At 50.9% G+C, this 17,112-nt stretch overlaps 1 protein-coding gene across 1 annotated transcript in view; it reads left to right on the top strand.

The window, feature by feature from the left end:
- The window catches only part of SIM2 (SIM bHLH transcription factor 2), a 50,396-nt gene that overhangs the window by 1,576 nt on the left and 31,708 nt on the right, over positions 1 to 17,112 (top strand). The window contains exons 2-4 of the mRNA XM_022552922.3: positions 32 to 670; positions 9,014 to 9,096; positions 12,101 to 12,190. Coding sequence (XP_022408630.2) covers positions 496 to 670; positions 9,014 to 9,096; positions 12,101 to 12,190 — 348 coding nt within the window. The 5' untranslated portion in view covers positions 32 to 495. The remainder of the gene's footprint in view (positions 1 to 31; positions 671 to 9,013; positions 9,097 to 12,100; positions 12,191 to 17,112) is intronic.

The following is a 17,112-nucleotide window of genomic DNA, read 5'->3' as shown; positions in this document are numbered from 1 at the left end:
TCCGCTCACCTCCCGCTCCATGGCTCCGCAGCCGCAGCCGCCCGTGCCGTCCTCCAGCCTGGAGGGGCCTCACGGCAGCGGGTACGAACACCCGGCCAAGGACTAAACAGCACCGCCGCCTCCTCGCCGGCCACTCTCCACCCCTAAGGAAAGCCGAGGCAGGGGAGACAAGAGAGAGGAAGGAAGAGCGAGCCGAAGCGAGCGGGAAGCCAGGGCTTGGGTCGCCGCGGGACAGTCCGGCCCGGAGGAGGCTGCGCCCGGGGCGGTGGCGGGAGGAGCGCGGGGCGGTGTCCCCGTGTTGCGCCCAGCTCCCCGCCCACGGCTGCAGAAAGGCGCCTTGGTGCCCCTGGTCGGCCTCACGCACCTGCCCGCAGCCGGCGCCCCACGCTCACCTGGTCTGCGGGGCCCCCTTCCCCATCGCCGCCGCTGCAGCCAGAGCGGAGCTCCGCGGGCCTGGAGCACGGCCGGGTCTAATATGCCCGGAGCCGAGGCGCGATGAAGGAGAAGTCGAAGAATGCGGCCAAGACCAGGAGGGAGAAGGAAAATGGCGAGTTTTATGAGCTGGCCAAGCTGCTCCCGCTGCCCTCGGCCATCACCTCGCAGCTGGACAAGGCGTCCATCATCCGACTCACCACGAGCTACCTGAAGATGCGCGCTGTCTTTCCCGAAGGTGAGGCCGCAGGTGGGCGGCCGGGAGCGCTAGGGGGCCCAGGCGGGGAGCCAGAGCTGGCCCGGAGGGGCTGCCTGAGCCTTCCAGCTGGTGCCAAAACATCTTGGGGAGGTCGCTCCGGGAACATCGGCTCCTCCTGGAGAGAGGGGCCAGGGCCCTGGTGCCAGAGACACCAGGCCATCTTCTGGCCCAGGGCTGGGGGGTGGGGGGGCGAACCAGGGATCGTTCCATGAGCGTACTAGTCCAATCTGGTCTTTCTTCTTTCCTTCCTTCCTTTCTTCATTTCTTTAACTCCCCCTTTTATTCTTTTCCTTCTTACTTTCTTTCCGTGGAGGGGAAGCACAGCGCACCCGGGCCGGAGGTTGAGGGTGCTTGCTGGTCCCTGGGAGAGAGTGGAGCACACCAGGAGGCCCAGGTCCTGCAGGCCCCAGCTCCCAGCAGAACACTTGCAGGGACTTGGGCCTCAGACTCAGGCCTCTCAGGTGGCCTCTTCTCTGCTCGCCGTTCTTGGGGCTGGGGCTCTGGAGGTCCGGGTGGGAGAGACCCACCTCAAACAGGTGAGCCGAGATGGGGCAGGAGAGAAAGGGAGGCGGTTAATTCGGAAATGGCAGGCGGGCCTGAGCATAGTCTTCTTTTCTAGATTGGATTATAATCCCGGAGGAGCAGGTGCCATAGTGGGCAAGGGTCGCCAGGACCCACAGGCCCAGCAGGCTCTCAGCGGTCAGAAGTGGTGGCGCACTGGGTGGGCATTCCCTGCCAGGACACGGCCCGTGTGTGACAGTAGCTGCCAGGCGGGCACCTCTGAGCAGCAGGGCTGGAGGAGGCCCGATCACCACAGCATCCCTTTTGGTGTCCCGGTGGTTCTGAACCGACCACCTTCCGATGTCTCTGTCCCCAGCCACGTTGGCCGCGGCCTGGCGGAAGGGACTAGGGCGCTTGTCTGAGACCCTCTGCTCCAGCACCTGATGGGTACCCCCCAACCTGAAGGCCGAGGAGCCACTAGAGCTGTGGCAGCCTCTGGAGCATCAGAAGCCGGTGCACGACTAGGGAGACAACTTTAGCCACAGGGCACGGGGAGGGTCGCTGCAGAGCCGCGACAGGTGTCTCTCCAGCCCAGGGCACCTCCCTTAAGGCAGCTCCAGGCCAGGCAATCGACCTAAAGTCAGTAAACTCGCCCTCTTTGCGGTGGGCGCCCCTAAGCCCGTTATTTGTAATCGTCTCTGGGCCATAAACTGCCCTGTACACCACCTCCCGGCTGGAGCTCCTGGGGCCCGGCCCCCGCGTGGCCTCCAGCTCGGCAGTGTGCTGGCTGGGGAGCTGAGCGCCACTGGACAGGGAGCTGAGGGGGCCAGAAGCGGTGGCCTGTCCTCGCCGGAGCCTTCCAGCTGCGCTGTGCGGCCAGGCGGGCACTTTCCTCCCTGGAGCAGGAGCCTGTGACCTGGCTGCCACAGCCCAGAGCTCTTAGAAGGGAAAGTTCTTTTCCTTTCCCAGCCCGATCAACCGAGGGGGCCCCCCTCCCCGCTCCTGCCCGTCCCGCTGGGAGCCGCGGCCCAGTGGACGCTATTTGTCGGCCCTCCAGCGACGTAGAGATGATTCCTCCCCTACTGAAGTTTTCAGTGAAAATTAAAGGAGAATTGGGTTTCATAAGAGCCGAGTCTCCTTCCAACCCTGGGAGGAGGGATGGTAACTGGTTTGCTCGGGTGAACCGTTTCTTAATCCACATACTGCAAAGCAGGTGTGGAGCCCAGACAGGACATAAGCCTTCTCTCCTGTCCCCCTCCCACCCCACTGGAAATACAAATTACAAAGACATGATCAGAAGATTAAATGATTTCAAGTGAGCCAGAAATTGAGGCCTGGAGAAAGGGGCTAATTGCTAGCCACTTGTTGTTTGGGGCTTTCCAGGAAAGCGGCTAAAAACTGGAAAGTGGCGTGTATATGCTCCTGCAAACATTAAACTGGGTCTGTAGGTTCCAGCGCTGCGAAGCGAGGCTGCAGGCCTTGGGACCCCGAATTGCTTGGCCCTGAGCAGGTTGCAGGGGTGCGCTGGCTGTGGTCTGGCCCTTGAGCACCAGGCCCCTGTGCTTTGTTCCTAGTGGTCTAGTTGAGGGGCGGCCTGGGCGTCTCCTGGGCGTGACCATTGAGACTGGAACTCCAGGCGGGGTCGGGGAGAGCTATGTGGCCCTAGAGTTTTGGAAATAGTCCCGAACCTAAGGGGGTCCCGATTCCTCCAAAATGGGGAGCAGGCGGTGATCTAGACCGCAGCGCTTCCTGCAGCGCTGAAGCTGGGAGCAGGGGCGCTCGCCTGCACGGTGGGCCAGCAGCTTCCAGACGCCTCCCTGAGCTCGGAGGCCTGGGGCCTGCAGACCTTCCCCCTCCAGTCGGTCTGCGATCGGAGAGAAGAGGAGCTGGGTGGGTGCCTGGGGCAGAGGAAAAGAAGCGTTTAGAAAGACCTCAATTACGCAAAATGACTCGTTCGCCCCTCCCGTGGCTCTGAAGGACGAACGGTGGGAGCGCGGAAGCAGCATCCGAAACTGATTTAACCTGTTCTCAGGAGACTGCGCCAGGGAGGCGGTGCGGGAGGCGGACGGGGCCTGGCGGAGCCGCGAGGGTCCGGACGCGGGCGTCAGGGAGGCTTTAGCGGCCAACCCGGTCCTGCGCCACGGCGGGAACTCCTGGACCTAATCCGGCTCTCGGCAGCGAACGGAAAGATACCGAGCGGACCCGATGTGCCCAGCGCGGCCTCGCTGTGTGATAGCCAAGCCGGATCCCTGGGTGAAGAAGAATCTAGAAGCCAAGTTAGGGCTTTGGGAGTTAGAAAACGAAGAGCACAGTCCAAGGAACCACAGGAATCGCCAGACTAACCCTCACTATTTGAGGAAATTGAGGCCTGAGAGGGGCGGGCCTTTCTCAAGGTCCCCCGCGAGGGCAGGGCAGGCGGGAAGGCCGGTGTGTCGCCTGTGCTTCTGTGCGCAGGAGAGGCCGCTGGCCTCGGCTCCTTTCATCCCGAGACCCCCAGGCAGGAGGAGAGAAAGAGGAGCTCGGAGAAGCCCCAGGGCAGGGGCAGAGAGGCGACTGGAGCCAGGTGGACACTCCGCGGAGAGGCCAGTCCGCAAGCTTGGGGGTGCTGGCAAGCCAGACAGCCGGTTCAAGGCTCGGCTCTGTCAAGCTGCCCCGCTGGGCCTCGGTCTTCTTGTATGTAAAATGGGCCCATTAGCAACTCCATCGCTGCGCAGGGCTCCCGGGATCAGGTATGAGGAAGCAGGCGGGCGCAGGTGGAAATCCACTGTGTTCTTACTCCAGTCAGTCCTTCCTGTGAGCTCGCCGCCTTCCTTGGGCCAGATGCGACCTTAACGGTGGCGCGCCCCACTCGGTGGATCTCCAGGACTCACTGCCTGGAGTTGGAAGCTGAGCTGTTTTCGGGGTTCCCACCGTTTTCTCCCCTTTAACTGCGAACTGAGAAGTGGAAGGTAGAAGGGCAGGGAAGAGGGCAGGAGAGCAAGGCTGGCTCCGGCAGTGGACTCGGAACTGAAAGCTTGGTGAGTTAATGTGGTTGGGAAGGCCTGCTACTCACAGGGCTCAGGGAAACGCTGGGGCCCAGGGTCTCCCTGCCCTCTTTGCAGCGTGGCCTTCACTTCTGGAGAGGGGGCACTGTGGAAACACAGAAGCACCCGGGGTGGGAGAAGTCTGCTGCTCTCTGGCCATAGCTGCGTGGTGACCACGCTGGGCAGGATGCAGGGCAAGCTCCCCCATCTGGTGATCCACGCCGGGCCCCAGGAGGTACGAGTCAGAGCTGCAGGAGCTCCCCGGCCAGTCACCAGGGTTAGGCCTCTTCCTAGGAGCTGGGGTTCCTGTGCCCAGCTGTGGGGCAGAGGGTGGCCTCCCCTCTGGGCATTTGTACCGAAAGGGCTCGAGGAGGGACTGGCTGCAGGTGCCAGCTCAGGAGTGGAGCTGGAAGCTGAGGCCGATCGTGGGAAGAGAACAGAGCCCCTCTTCCCGCTTCCCACCAAGATCCCAGACAGGTGTGGGCGAGAGAGAGGCAGGGACTGCAACACTCACCACAACTTTTTACTGCAAAGAAGTGAACATGTCACACGCACAGTAAATGGGGTTGGAGGCCTGAATTATTCCAGTGGCTGGATTTGTCTGGGTTTACATTCAGGCAGAGTCCTTCCCACTCAGTGCGCGTGTGCGTGCGCGCGCGCGCTCACACACACACACACACACACACACACCCCTGAGTGCCAAGGGGAGGTGCGGGGGTCAGGGCGGTCCTAGAAATTGTTGTCGGGAATGGAAACGCTTTGACTTAGAGGGTTTGGTGAGGAGAAACTCGCCCTAACCCGACATGGAGTCACAGATCCGAGGCCTTTCCCTGCCGCAGCCCGAAATAATGTAGTTTTTTTTTTTTTAAGTAGACTTATTTTTTAGAATAAAGTGGGTTTTTACAACCCTCTCCCCGTCTCTACTTGGAAGCCTGCCAGGCTGTGCGCCGGGTCCGGGAGGGAAAGTTCACAGAGGCGGAGCGGGAAGCTCGGCAGTGGCGATGGGAACCCCAGAACTGCGGGGGCCCTGGAGGTGGGAGCGAGGATGTAGAGCGCGGGCGCCGCAGATTCAGCTCCCGGAGGCCAGCGCCCAAGACCGGCTCGGGGCGCTCCGGGGCGCGGACTGAAGCCTGGCCGGCGCGGCGCTGGCCACGCGCGCTCCTGAGCGCGGACTCGGCCGAGGCACCCTCCCATCCTGCAAGGTCTAAGCATCAGGCGACCAGGTCTCCGGGCGCTTGCGTCGTCCGTGGTCTCTGCATGTACAACACTGGCCCATGGCCAGGCAGGCCGGGCTGGAATCCCCTCCCTTCCCCCACCCAGAGCCAAACCCTGTCGGGGCATCTCTACCTACCACCCCCTTCACACACCCTCTGGGCCGCTGTGCAGCTGTGGGTTTCTAAAAGGGTGCAAGGGCCGGGCTTTTCAGGGACCCAGTGACCGCGAACCATTCCAAAGCCAGAAGAGGACTGAATTACCACCATTTTAGATACCCAAGGTTGCCCTCGGGGAAGTGTGAGAACCGCTGTCCATCCTGGAAGTTCTTAGCCGAGTCTAGACCCTTCTCTGGGGCAGGACCCATTGGTCACTGGCCACAGTAAGTCCTGCTCACGGGTCCAGAGGAAGGAGCGAACCTAACTGCCTCCTTCAGGTCTCAACTCGTGTGTCCCCCTCACCTGAGAGGGTGACCCTATCTCACAGTGAGGGAACCCCTGCACACTGTCCCCTTTACTGGGAAATCAGATCGTTTGTGTGATTTGATGTTTATGGTCTGTGACCTGCACCTGGCTGAGGACCTGGTACAGCAGGCACCCAAGAGCTGTTTGTTGACTGACTCACTGAGCACCCAGAGAGGAGGGACCATATTTAGATAGCTTCTGTGGTGGGCAGGGCCTGACGGGGTTTAAACCAAACAGCCCGCTCGCCGAGTGTGGGTACAAGTGCAAGCACCCACGAACCCTTGGAGGCAGAGGGGAAAAGGGGGCACTTGGCTCCCTTTCCCTCTGACCTAGTGGCTGACCCCCTCCCCAGTGACCTGGCCAGCTGGATTCCCAGTAGCAGGGAGTGCCCATCTGATTCCCCTATTGACACATGTAGGGCAAGCAGGACCCCAAACCCTGGCCGGAAACTACAGGCCAGGGTTGGAACCTCCCCTGTCTTGCTCCCCTGCAGTCACTGGGATGGGGTGGGGTGGGGATTTCCCAGAATCAGGCCAAACAGACCACCAACGGCTGATAACCTTGGAGGAGCTTAGCGCAGTCTCTTCTTACACTCCTGCCCTCATTTTTCTAACAAATAAAGCCCTTTGTGAGGTCCAGATAAGGGCCACAGGCCTAGTGCCTCACTTTTTCAGGAGTATGTATGGCTTTATAGTAACAAGATGATTTTTTTGTTACAAACCTTCCTTTATTTAGTCTCTGCATTCAGCCCAAAGTAGATTTTTATGGGCCCAGGGGAAAAGTCTCGCCCATAGAGGTTTCTAATGGAAGAGCTGGCAGCACTATCACCCTGTGAGGTGGCGTGGGGGTAGGGATGCTTAAGGAGAGCCTCCCCACCATCTGCTCCCCCTTGTGTCAGGTCCAAATCCCCGCTGGCAAAGCGGAGGCATCAAGAAATAAAATGAAAAATTATAATGATGTAAGAGACAGGCTTTGAATCATACGGAAAAATTGTCCTGTGCAGCCAATGCACTTTTTGCATGTGAGGCCAGAGCTTTCGACAAGGCTTTTGGGAGACCCAGGCAGGGGAGTTTGGTTTGGGGGTCATTCCCAAAGAAGGTGCAGATTTCCCCCAGGTCACTCAGCCCCAGGTGCTGTCAGGAGCCAAGGCTGGAGGCGGTGCTCACTGTCAACAGAAAGCCGGGCAAAGGTGGCTTGGCCCAAACCAGGGGACGGGCCCAGGAGCAGAGTAAAGGACAGTTATAGGGGCGCCTTTGTCCGTTTTCAGACACCAGAATTCCTGGGCCCTTATTATGTTTTTTCTCCATTCAGGGCCCGGAGGCTTCTAAATTTTGGTTCTTTCCATTTCTGGTTAAATGGAGTCAACGCCACCACCAGTAGGCCAGCCTCTTGGGTGCTGGGGAGGAAGGACCTGCCGTGAGAGCCAGCGGCCCTATAATAGGGTCACTGTGGTCATCCTTGGGAGTGAGAGTGGGGTGGGCAGTGATTTCCTGGGGTTAACGAGACACCTCCGTTCACGTTCTGGAATCTGGGGGGTGTGGGGCTGCGATCATATTTGGGAGATCAGAATATGTGGAAATTAGCCACTTCCTTATGGGGAGACCAGGATAAACCTCTAATTCTAGAGCCCAGGAGAAGAATTAAAGGCCATCCCTTTATTAGTTGCATAATAGAAATTGCCGAAAGAAGGGTCTCCAATGTCTCTGTGGGGGCCCTGGGCCTGGAGGTGCATTTTCCGCCTGCTAGGATCGAGGGTTCCAGAAGTCGCGATGCCCCGGGCGCCCCAAGGACAGTGGGGAGACCCAGTGTGCCTGCGCGACCCTCTCCGGAAACCCACTCGCTGCCGCATGCTTGGAGGGGCTTTTCGGTCTTGGGAGTGGGCCTCGGATTCGCTCTGGTCCCTGGTCGCACACTCCCGGAGCAGTGGGCAGGGGGCCGGTCAGACCCGCAATTCTGGCGGGAGGGGAGACGGACGCGCCCGCGCGACCCACAGCTTACCCGCAGGGTCGCAGCCCTGGTGGGAGGCGCGCGAGGGGCCTAGAGCCTGGGGGGCGTTCTTCGCGGGGGATGGGGGGGCGCGTTGCTAGCGCAGCGGTCCCCGGTCTTTGCGGCCTCGCGCCCGGCCCGCGGCGCTCGCTGGAGGGTTTCGGGCCAGGCCGCCAGCAGGACGCCTGGGAGCGGCTGGGGTTCTCCCAGCTGGCGTTTAGCGCCGCAATCTCACCCGGCTTTCCTGCTTCTTCCCGGGCGTGCAGGCAAAGCCTGGGATCTCCGGGGACACGGCAGCTGAGCCGAGGGCGCAGGAGAGAGATGTTCTCTCGAGCTGGGCTGCCTTGGCCCTGGTGCGCCTTCTGTAACACCTGTGGCCTTCGGGGAGGTGGTGGGGGAGCAACGGAGGCCTTGGAGGGACAGTTAAGCGGAGGGGCTGCGAGACCCCAATTATGCGCCAACAAACACCTCCCAGTTACCGTCTAGTATACACACGGCTCTCCCCGCCTTCGGCCCGTACCCCACCCGCCGCTGGCGACTTAGGAGTTCACCTTCTGGAAGCCCCCAGGTAACCCCTTCCCAGGCTGTAGCTCTTGGATTGGAAGAGTGTGGGCGCTCCTGGGGCCCCTGTGAGGGCTGGAGAGTCCGGGGCGGGGGAGGGGAGAGATTACAGGGGGTTGGGAAAGTTTTGGTTTTTTGGTTTGTTTGTTTGTTTTGTCGTTTTAATGCCGGAAAAGCTGCCTCCAGGACGGCGAGGGCTTTACGTTCGGGCCTCTCTGTCTTTGGGAAAGTGCATGGCTGCCGGCGGCGCAGGGAAGGGAGAGAGGAAGGACCCTGGGGGGAATATTTACTGGTCAAATCGATATCCCCGTTTGGCCACGAGGATGGCCGATTTCAGCAGATTAGATTACTCTGTGGCATTTCAAATAAAGCGGCAATTTCAGAGCCGTGAGCACGTGGGCGACCCACGGGAGCTGTGGGCCTGGCCGGCTTGGACCCAAGGCCTCGGTGGGAATTTCTCCTCTGGCCTTTTCCTTTTTAATCGAAGGCAAAGGGGCGACGGCCGGCGGGGCGCTGGGTGCCGAGGCCCCTAGCTGGGCGCTGCTGTTTACCGGTTTGCTTTATCCCCCGTCCAGGTTTAGGAGACGCATGGGGACAGCCGAGCCGCGCGGGGCCCCTGGACAGCGTCGCCAAGGAGCTGGGATCGCACCTGCTGCAGGTAGTAGGACCGCCGCGGGGTGAAAAGCCGCCACCAACGGCCCTGGCCCGCCCGGGTAGGGGCTCCCTTCCGACCCCAGCGTCCCAGTCTCCAGGGGTCCCTCCTCAAGGAACCCTGGGCGGATCCACAAGCCGCCCCCAGGCTGTAGAGGTCTCCTGAGGCAGCGATCGGACTTCGGGCCAATTCCCCCCAACTCCCCTCGGAGGGCCGGGACTGCGGGTGGATTCCGCTCAACCAGCCCCCCATCAACCCCACACCTGGCACCCTCTTCCCCGCCCCAGCCCCAGGACTCTCTAGCCCACGAGACCTAGGCCGAAGCGCGCCCCTGGGTGTGGTTCAGTCCTCTCCAACCTTACTTCCTTTGGCAAACTTTTATGGAGCTCTTGCTCTGTGCCAGATGCTGTGCCAGGCGCCGGAGCCAGAGAAGGAGTGATCCGGCTGCTCTGAGCCAGAGGGAGGCAGAGCCTAAAGCGTCTGACAATTGTGTGTGTCTGGAGAGGTTGCAATAGAGGAGAGACAGCATCAATAATTGAGTATTAGCAGTTGACATTTACTGAGAGTTTGCTACCGACCAGCTGTTCTAAATCTTACTATATCATCTCTCTTCACCAGCCACCTAGAGTGTGTTCTATTTTTAACTGCATTTTTTTCAGAGCAAGAAGTTGAGGCACAGAAAGGGTAAGCAACATGCCTGAGGTTCCACAGCCAGTGGTGGAGCCTTGTTCAACTCAAGTGGTCCAGCTTACAGCATGGTGCGACCTCCGGGGTCACCTGGCTCACGGAGGAAGTCCTTGCTTGGTTTGTGTCAGCCGCTTAGCGCCCCAGCCCGGAGCCATTCAGTCCGCGGTTACTAAACCGCCCCTGACCTCGGATTTCCTTCACGGTGTCTGGGGCTCGGGTGGGGTAACCGTGCGCACGACCGGCCACTTCCAAGTCCGCGGCTGGCGCTAGGTGGGCACAGAAACGCCTCGTGTCTCGGAATCTTTCAAATGCCCTTTACAGAGCCTCATCAACGACCCGATTCATTCCCCCTCCCGTCATTTGTCTCTGCCACCGAAAAATGCCTACCGAGAGCTATTTTGCATTTCCTCCTTCTATTTTGTGTTTTCTTTATAAGGGGGAAAAAAAAAGTTGGCTATGGAACTCTGTGTCTTGGGTCAGCGAGTCGGCTCCGCGCTTCGCAAAAGCAGATCTTTTCAAAACTCTCTTGCCCCAAATGCCCTAGCGTGATTTATTTTTTTAAATGCATGAGCTGGGGAAGAGAAGATCCCGGGATGTATTTGAAGCCCGAGGCTTTTACAACATAAAGCTAGTGGTGTGGGAGCCGGCCGGGAAATGGTGCTCTTGGAGCCCTTCCCGCACGCCCTTTGCTCTGCCCGCAAGCTCGGGTCCAGCTCCGTGCGCGGTATTTTAAGTGTTTGATGTTCCTACATATTATAAGTGACACTAATATCAGAGACAACTAAGTGCCAGGGAGTTCCAGTGAAAACCTGGCGGCAAAGTCAATGCCCCCAAGTTTTCTCCACTGTACATTTATTTAATTCCAGAGTGTGTCTGTGGATGGGCGGCTTTGCAGTTAATATACTCGCAAGCGCATTAGGTCGTTTGCAGCTATGAAAGCATAACCAACATTTTCCATTAAGAGTATTATTTTTTAAGCTACCACTGGCAACCTTCAGAATTTAATTTTGATAACTTTTTCTCTTTTACTCATATGGCTGGCTGTCTGATACTATTTCATTAAATGTATCTCTTTAATTATTTCAGAGTTAAGCAAGAATGCAAAATGTGCCAAAACGTGGATAACTTCAGAAATTGCTGAATAGTTTATATCTTTGAAAAGCAGTTTAGTTGGGGAAATATTTTGTAGCTGAGTTAGAAACATGAAAGTCGGGCTTATAATCAAGATGTTGATTTCAACCTCAGCACAGGGAAAGCTAATGATAGCTTAGCTGGCAAAGAAGATTTTGCAGCAAAACTGTATTTGAGACGCAGAATGTAAGGATATCTTTCAGGTTTCACTTCTACATTCTTTTTAGGCCCCCCTCCAAAGAGGGGGCGGATTTAGAAAAACCAAAGGTAATCTGGTTTCAATTACATGCTGTAAAAATAGAATTTGTGGCCAGAAATTAATTTGGAATATTTTTTTATGGGGGCAATGTTGTGGGTTGTATGGGTCTTTCACCAACTTTATTGCTTTTCTTTGGTTCTGGATCTAAAATATGAATGAGTAAATAAAATGCAGTTTCCTTTCTTCAAAAATAATTTAGTCTTTTTATCCTTGTCACACATAAATATGATCATTACCCTTTATTTGACTTAATTACCTCTTATAATTTTACTTTTTTTTTTGAGGGCTAGCCAAGTTAGGCAAAATCAGAATATCATTTAGGTAGCTTTAATTTTTCAGAAATTGATACTTTTTCTCCTTGAATTTTGCAAAGGTTGTTTGATCTCTTGCAGATTCTAAATGATTAATTTTGTAGACATAGTCTGTTAAAAATAACCAGGTATTTTATTTTCTGGGGAGTGGTAGTGTTCGGAATTTATTATTCAAATGGTACTTAGGGATAATTAGAAAATTGTGGCAAATGAAGCGTATGTTCTAGTGGTATAAACAGGGGCCAATTATGATATGAAATGGTCTACACAGTGGTAGATTTCCCCTAAGTACCATAGAACTCCGGATTTGTGCTAAGTGCTAAAATAACCCCAACAATAAAGCTACTACGTTTAAACTGAGCATGATAGAAATTCTCAAATGTTTTGCATGATTTTTGTGATGTAGATGTAAGACTGTTCTTAAAGTCCTTTAAAAGCATTTGAGAGCCTGGCTGGGGAACTAAACCTATAGTCCTTCTCTTGGCCCCGGGGCGCCGTTTCTGCATTTAACAATATACGTTGATTGAATACTTTATACATTTCTCCATCCCAGTGCCGGTACAATGATCAGATTTAACTCTAATGTCTATTATCTCTTACCCTGATGCTTTTTCTTTTACAGACTTTGGATGGATTTGTTTTTGTGGTAGCATCTGACGGCAAAATCATGTATATTTCGGAAACAGCTTCTGTACATTTAGGCTTGTCCCAGGTGGGTATTGACTAATTTTATGTACAACCAAAATAATAAGTTAAGCGTTGGCGGATCTTGACAGCCTTACCCAACTTGAAAATGAGTCTGTCCTAATGTCTACTTTTGTGCCTGAACGTAATCCAAAATCGTCTTTTTCGGCCGGCCCGCGGGGCTTTTCTTCTCCGTGTTATGTTTCACTTTTCTACTTTCTTTTTCCTTTGGGGCTAATGCCTCGTAATGTCTTTGCAACAGTCAGCCTTGTGCAATAGCCTGGACTCCGCTTATACAGTAAAGTTCTCTGCCGCTAACAAGAGCTTCACAAAGGGAGATTTTTCAGTCCACGCTTGATGGTCTGCACGTGGTATTGTGAGTTGCTATGAAAGAGAGGCAAGCTGATGTAGAACATGGATTTTATGCAGAATGTGCTTTGGGGAGAGAGAAAAGGGGGGGGTAGATTTATGAGTGTTCACATGGAATTCAGGGTAATTTTTCCTGAGTTTTTCCAGTTCAGTGGTCGTTTCAGTAAAGCATTTTATATGCTTGTGATAGAAACTCATAAAACTCAGTTTACTACTGTTTTGCACAGCAAGGTCCTGGTTTCTTTAGAACATTTAAATATTACCTATTTTTCTGAAACTGTCTTCTAAAAGGGGTTCATTCCCTAGAGGAGAGAGGTGCACTGTTTTCTCCAGCCTGTCAAGCCAAGGGTTTGGTAGAGGACTTGGCTACTTGTCCGGGCTGTGGCCAGTCTGGATGGTGGGAGAGTCTACTGATAGTTGCACATTTCTGATTTCACAAGCATGGATCATGATTCTAAGAGTCACATTGTTTTATACATATAGGGGCTAAATGTTTCTTTACGTTGTGAATTATCAGAGTGCTTTTCTTCATTACAACTGAAGACACACTAGAATTAATTAGATCCAGGAAATGGGCTCCCAGGAGGCACATGAATAATCTGTGCTGCACCAGCCTCCTCCTGTAGTTAAGCCAAAATAAAACATGCCAATTAAAGTGGCTTGGGCTTTCTCATTGAAAAACAAAATTACCAATTTGGAAACCTGCATCTGGCGTATTCCTCTTCTTTTTCTGCCAAGATGTTTTTTTAAACTTTTCATTTGTTTACAACCTTCTTTTCAATGGATGTATATCCTTATCCATGTCCAAGTGGGTTTCTGCGCCTGTGTGTTTTCTTCTGCAAAGTCTTCTAAAGCGAATCACATATTAAAGTTGTTTGGCGTTTTCTGTTCTCTTCCTCTTCTCTTCTTTTATGATACCAGGTCTCCCAGATGAGATTTATTAAGGCTTGTCTCTTTCACCTATGTGACTCATGGGATTAGTGTACTTGTAGAATGGGAAATACTATTGGAAATATGAAATTTTCTCTTTTTATATTTTCCAAAATTATTATTCTCTGAATATTTAGAATTATTTAAGGCCCTTTAGTTAGACCCAGCCTGGTTTCTACTCCTGACTTGATTTGTGGCTGAGTGCCCTTGATCAGATTCCTTAACTTTTTAAATTGTAACTTATAAAACCTTGATAAGTCTTATAATAATGTCACAAACAAGACAAAACATTTCACATACTTTAAAAATGGCTGGTCAAAAAAGAAAATGACTGGTCAAACATACTTTAAAATTGATAGAGTCACCTTTACTGAATATTAAATTTAGATCTGAGCTCCCTAGCAGTCAAAGCAAAAAGGGAAATGCATTTTGTTGTATGGTTTTCATTGTCTGATACGGGCAGGCAATTGACCTCTCTGTACCATAACTTAAATAAGAAAATAATGCCCGCTCTACTACTCTTTTAGGAGCATGGTGAGAAACATACCAGGGGCCCATGTGATTTATAAACTATAGGGAGCTCCACAAAACCAGGCATTGTAAGTTTCATTAGAACTGTACTTCAAATAGCACAAAAGTCGCTTCAAATAGCATCCTTTGGTGGGCACATATTAGGGATAATTAGTTATGGGGAATGTTCTGGCACATCATAAGGCACTGTGCACATATCAGGACCTTCCAGTTCATTCTGTCAGGCTGCTCAGTCTGGCATTCTACATCTCTCTTTCGCTCTCTGTCATTTTTTCTCTTTTCACATGGGAAATAAAAATGATTGTTTTTGAACACAATAATTAAGAATGACCAAAACATTGGATAGGTAACAAATATATCTCCTGTTCATGATAAACACCACGAAAGGAAATTTTTTTTTCTTTGGATTTTTGAATTTAATTTATTTTTTTATACAGCAGGTTCTTATTAGTTACCTATTTTATACATATTAGTGTATACATGTCAATCCCAATCTCCCAATTCATCCCACTACCCCGCCACAGCTTTCCCCCCTTGGTGTCCATACGTTTGTTCTCTACATCTGTGTCTCACTTTCTGCCCTGCAAACCGGTTCATCTGTACCATTTTTCTAGGTTCCACATATATGCATTAATACACGATATTTGTTTTTCTCTTTCTGACTTATTTCACTCTGTGTGACAGTCTCTAGATCCATCCACGTCTCTACAAATGACCAAGAAAGGAAATTTAAGCAGAATTGGAATTTAAATTATATTTCCTTTTCGTCCTAATGCAGACGTAAAACTTTGTATATCATAATTTTGTATTTTCCAAAAAAATTGTAAAGATGCCTTTTGTCTGTATGTTGCCAGGAGAAGTGTCAATTTAAAATAAGTCAAACTGCCTGTCCGTGTAGGACGGCTAATTTTTTTCTGATCTCCTGGCGGGACTATCTCACTATCAGTCTCCAGCTACAAAAACACCTTCACGCTGATGTCTGGGGAGTGTTTCATGGTGAACTGTTTAAATAAGCAACAACAAACTTTTCCCTCAAATCTGCCTCCTCTTCCCAGTTAACTCTGCAGAAGGAAACCTAGGCAGAATCACAATGTGTATTTTTTTCTGTCTTCTTAAATAGTAAAATAAGGTATTGAAAAGAATGTCAAATACCCAACTTCTGTATAAAAGAATTTTTTTGCACCTTTTAGATTATTTTTACTAGTAGTAGTATAAGTCAGACAAACATATCAAACATGAAAACTTTAATTAAAATAGGCTTCAAGATTTTTTTTAATCACCAGAGATAAAAGTGTTAATAAAATTTTACCCACTAGTCAGAGTAACCTTTTAAACAGGTTTTCTGATGAATAAGGGCAGTAATAGCTTATATTTACGTAACGCCCTTCTGTGTTCCAAGAACTTTCAATTATTCTCTATAACGATATCTCTAAGTAACGACATTTTTCACATTAATTCGGGGTTAAACTCTATGTTAGCAGCTCCTAGGGAACCTAAGCTCCTAGGTTTGCCATAATTGTGTGATAATTCATAGCAAACTGGTGGTTTTTTGTTTTTTTAATCTGCACTATCTAAATAACTTCCTGAACTGTTTGAGAATATAAAAACGATTCTTTATGTGTTATAAGCCCATCCCAATTCAGGGCCTTTTACTGAACTTTTTTAAAAGCATGTATTGGAATAAGAAGTCTACTTCATATGGTAGAGTTTATTAATTTATTTTTCCTTTTAAATTAGTAAATGCAGCAATCCTGGCTGTCAGACTTTGGTACCAAAAAGTGACAGGGAGAACCACAAAATGCTAATTGTCTCCTCAGCCCATAGTGCAAGTTGGGAAAAGAGTCAGCCATCTGCTTGAAAATTCTATTTGGCGTATGCGTAATACAAAATAATCCATATAGACCCACATCTACTTGGAAGATGTAGAGTTGGGGAAGCACTTTTTATCCACCAAGTTTATTAAATGATTTAGTTTCATGGTTTTTTGGTTAACGTCATTAACTTATATTTGAAGAAGGAAAAAAGCCCTGCATACCTGCTGTGTATTTCTTCAAACATTTTAAAGTATCCTTGTGGTTTAAATTTCCTTCCGGAAGTTGCATATGGTATATAACATCTAGGTAACTCGTATACATTCTCACGTAATATAGATATGTATGAAATAGCTGTTCACGAGATACATAAAGGAAAATGTAATATTTGAGAGTGTGGCCGGAAGCACGACTGTAAAAATAACCACGGTGTTGTTTGGGGCCATAAGACCTAATCCTTTCACTTTTGAAATAAAGAGAAAGAACCGGCGTTTAATGTTTGTTGACATAACTTGAACCCTGAAACCCAAACCATCTTTTTTTAAAATGGTTAATTTACCATAGTCAGCAAAACACCCAAAGCAGAGGAATGTGTGTTTCCAGAGTACTGGGTGAGTTTCCCCTTCTGACCCAGAATATATCCATTTAGTGCTGTATTTATTATATGTAGTTTTCTTGGCAGGAAGAAAAGCTATTCAGCAAAACATAAAAAAGCTCTTAGTAGGAAAGCAATTCATTTTGTAGTTAGCTGGGTTTTACAGATACTAAAATATCACATTGAAGGTCTCTTTTAATAAGGTTGTTGTATGGGAGCTGGGGAGTTTTATAGCAACAACCATAATTTTTTTTTTTTTTTTTTTTGGTGAGGTAGTCACATTTCTTTCAACATTCAAAAGCACGAATAGATATGCCAATACAGGAAACACCATGTCAACCGTAATTTTAAGTCAAGGTCAGTGCTGTTTTATCATTCCAAAATTTGTCTTTAAAAACATTTCCGTTACTTGAAGACTACTTTACTTGCTAGACAGCCTTAGAGGTTTATCACTAACCTGAGTATTCAGAAAATCAAGCCTTTAATTCATGGACCTTCACTCTTCTCACTCTCCAAAGGCATGTGATGAGAATGGGATCTTTGGAAACAGATAAAGCTACTTTGGGATTAAAACGCAAATCGGATCCCTATGAGCCCAGATGCAAGTCTTTTTGCGAATGTACGAAGGTGTTTCTCTAAAAAGACATCAGTTACTTTTTTCTCAAAGAGAACTTGGAGCAAACCAGAATTGTCATTTTTCCCTAAAAACCTGGG

The sequence above is a fragment of the Delphinapterus leucas genome, chromosome 4, assembly GCF_059928025.1.
Source record: "Delphinapterus leucas isolate spDelLeu-1000000601 "Yukka" chromosome 4, BTC_Dleu_Yukka2, whole genome shotgun sequence".
NCBI lineage: Eukaryota > Metazoa > Chordata > Mammalia > Artiodactyla > Monodontidae > Delphinapterus > Delphinapterus leucas.
This window is presented reverse-complemented; position numbering and strand designations above follow the sequence as displayed.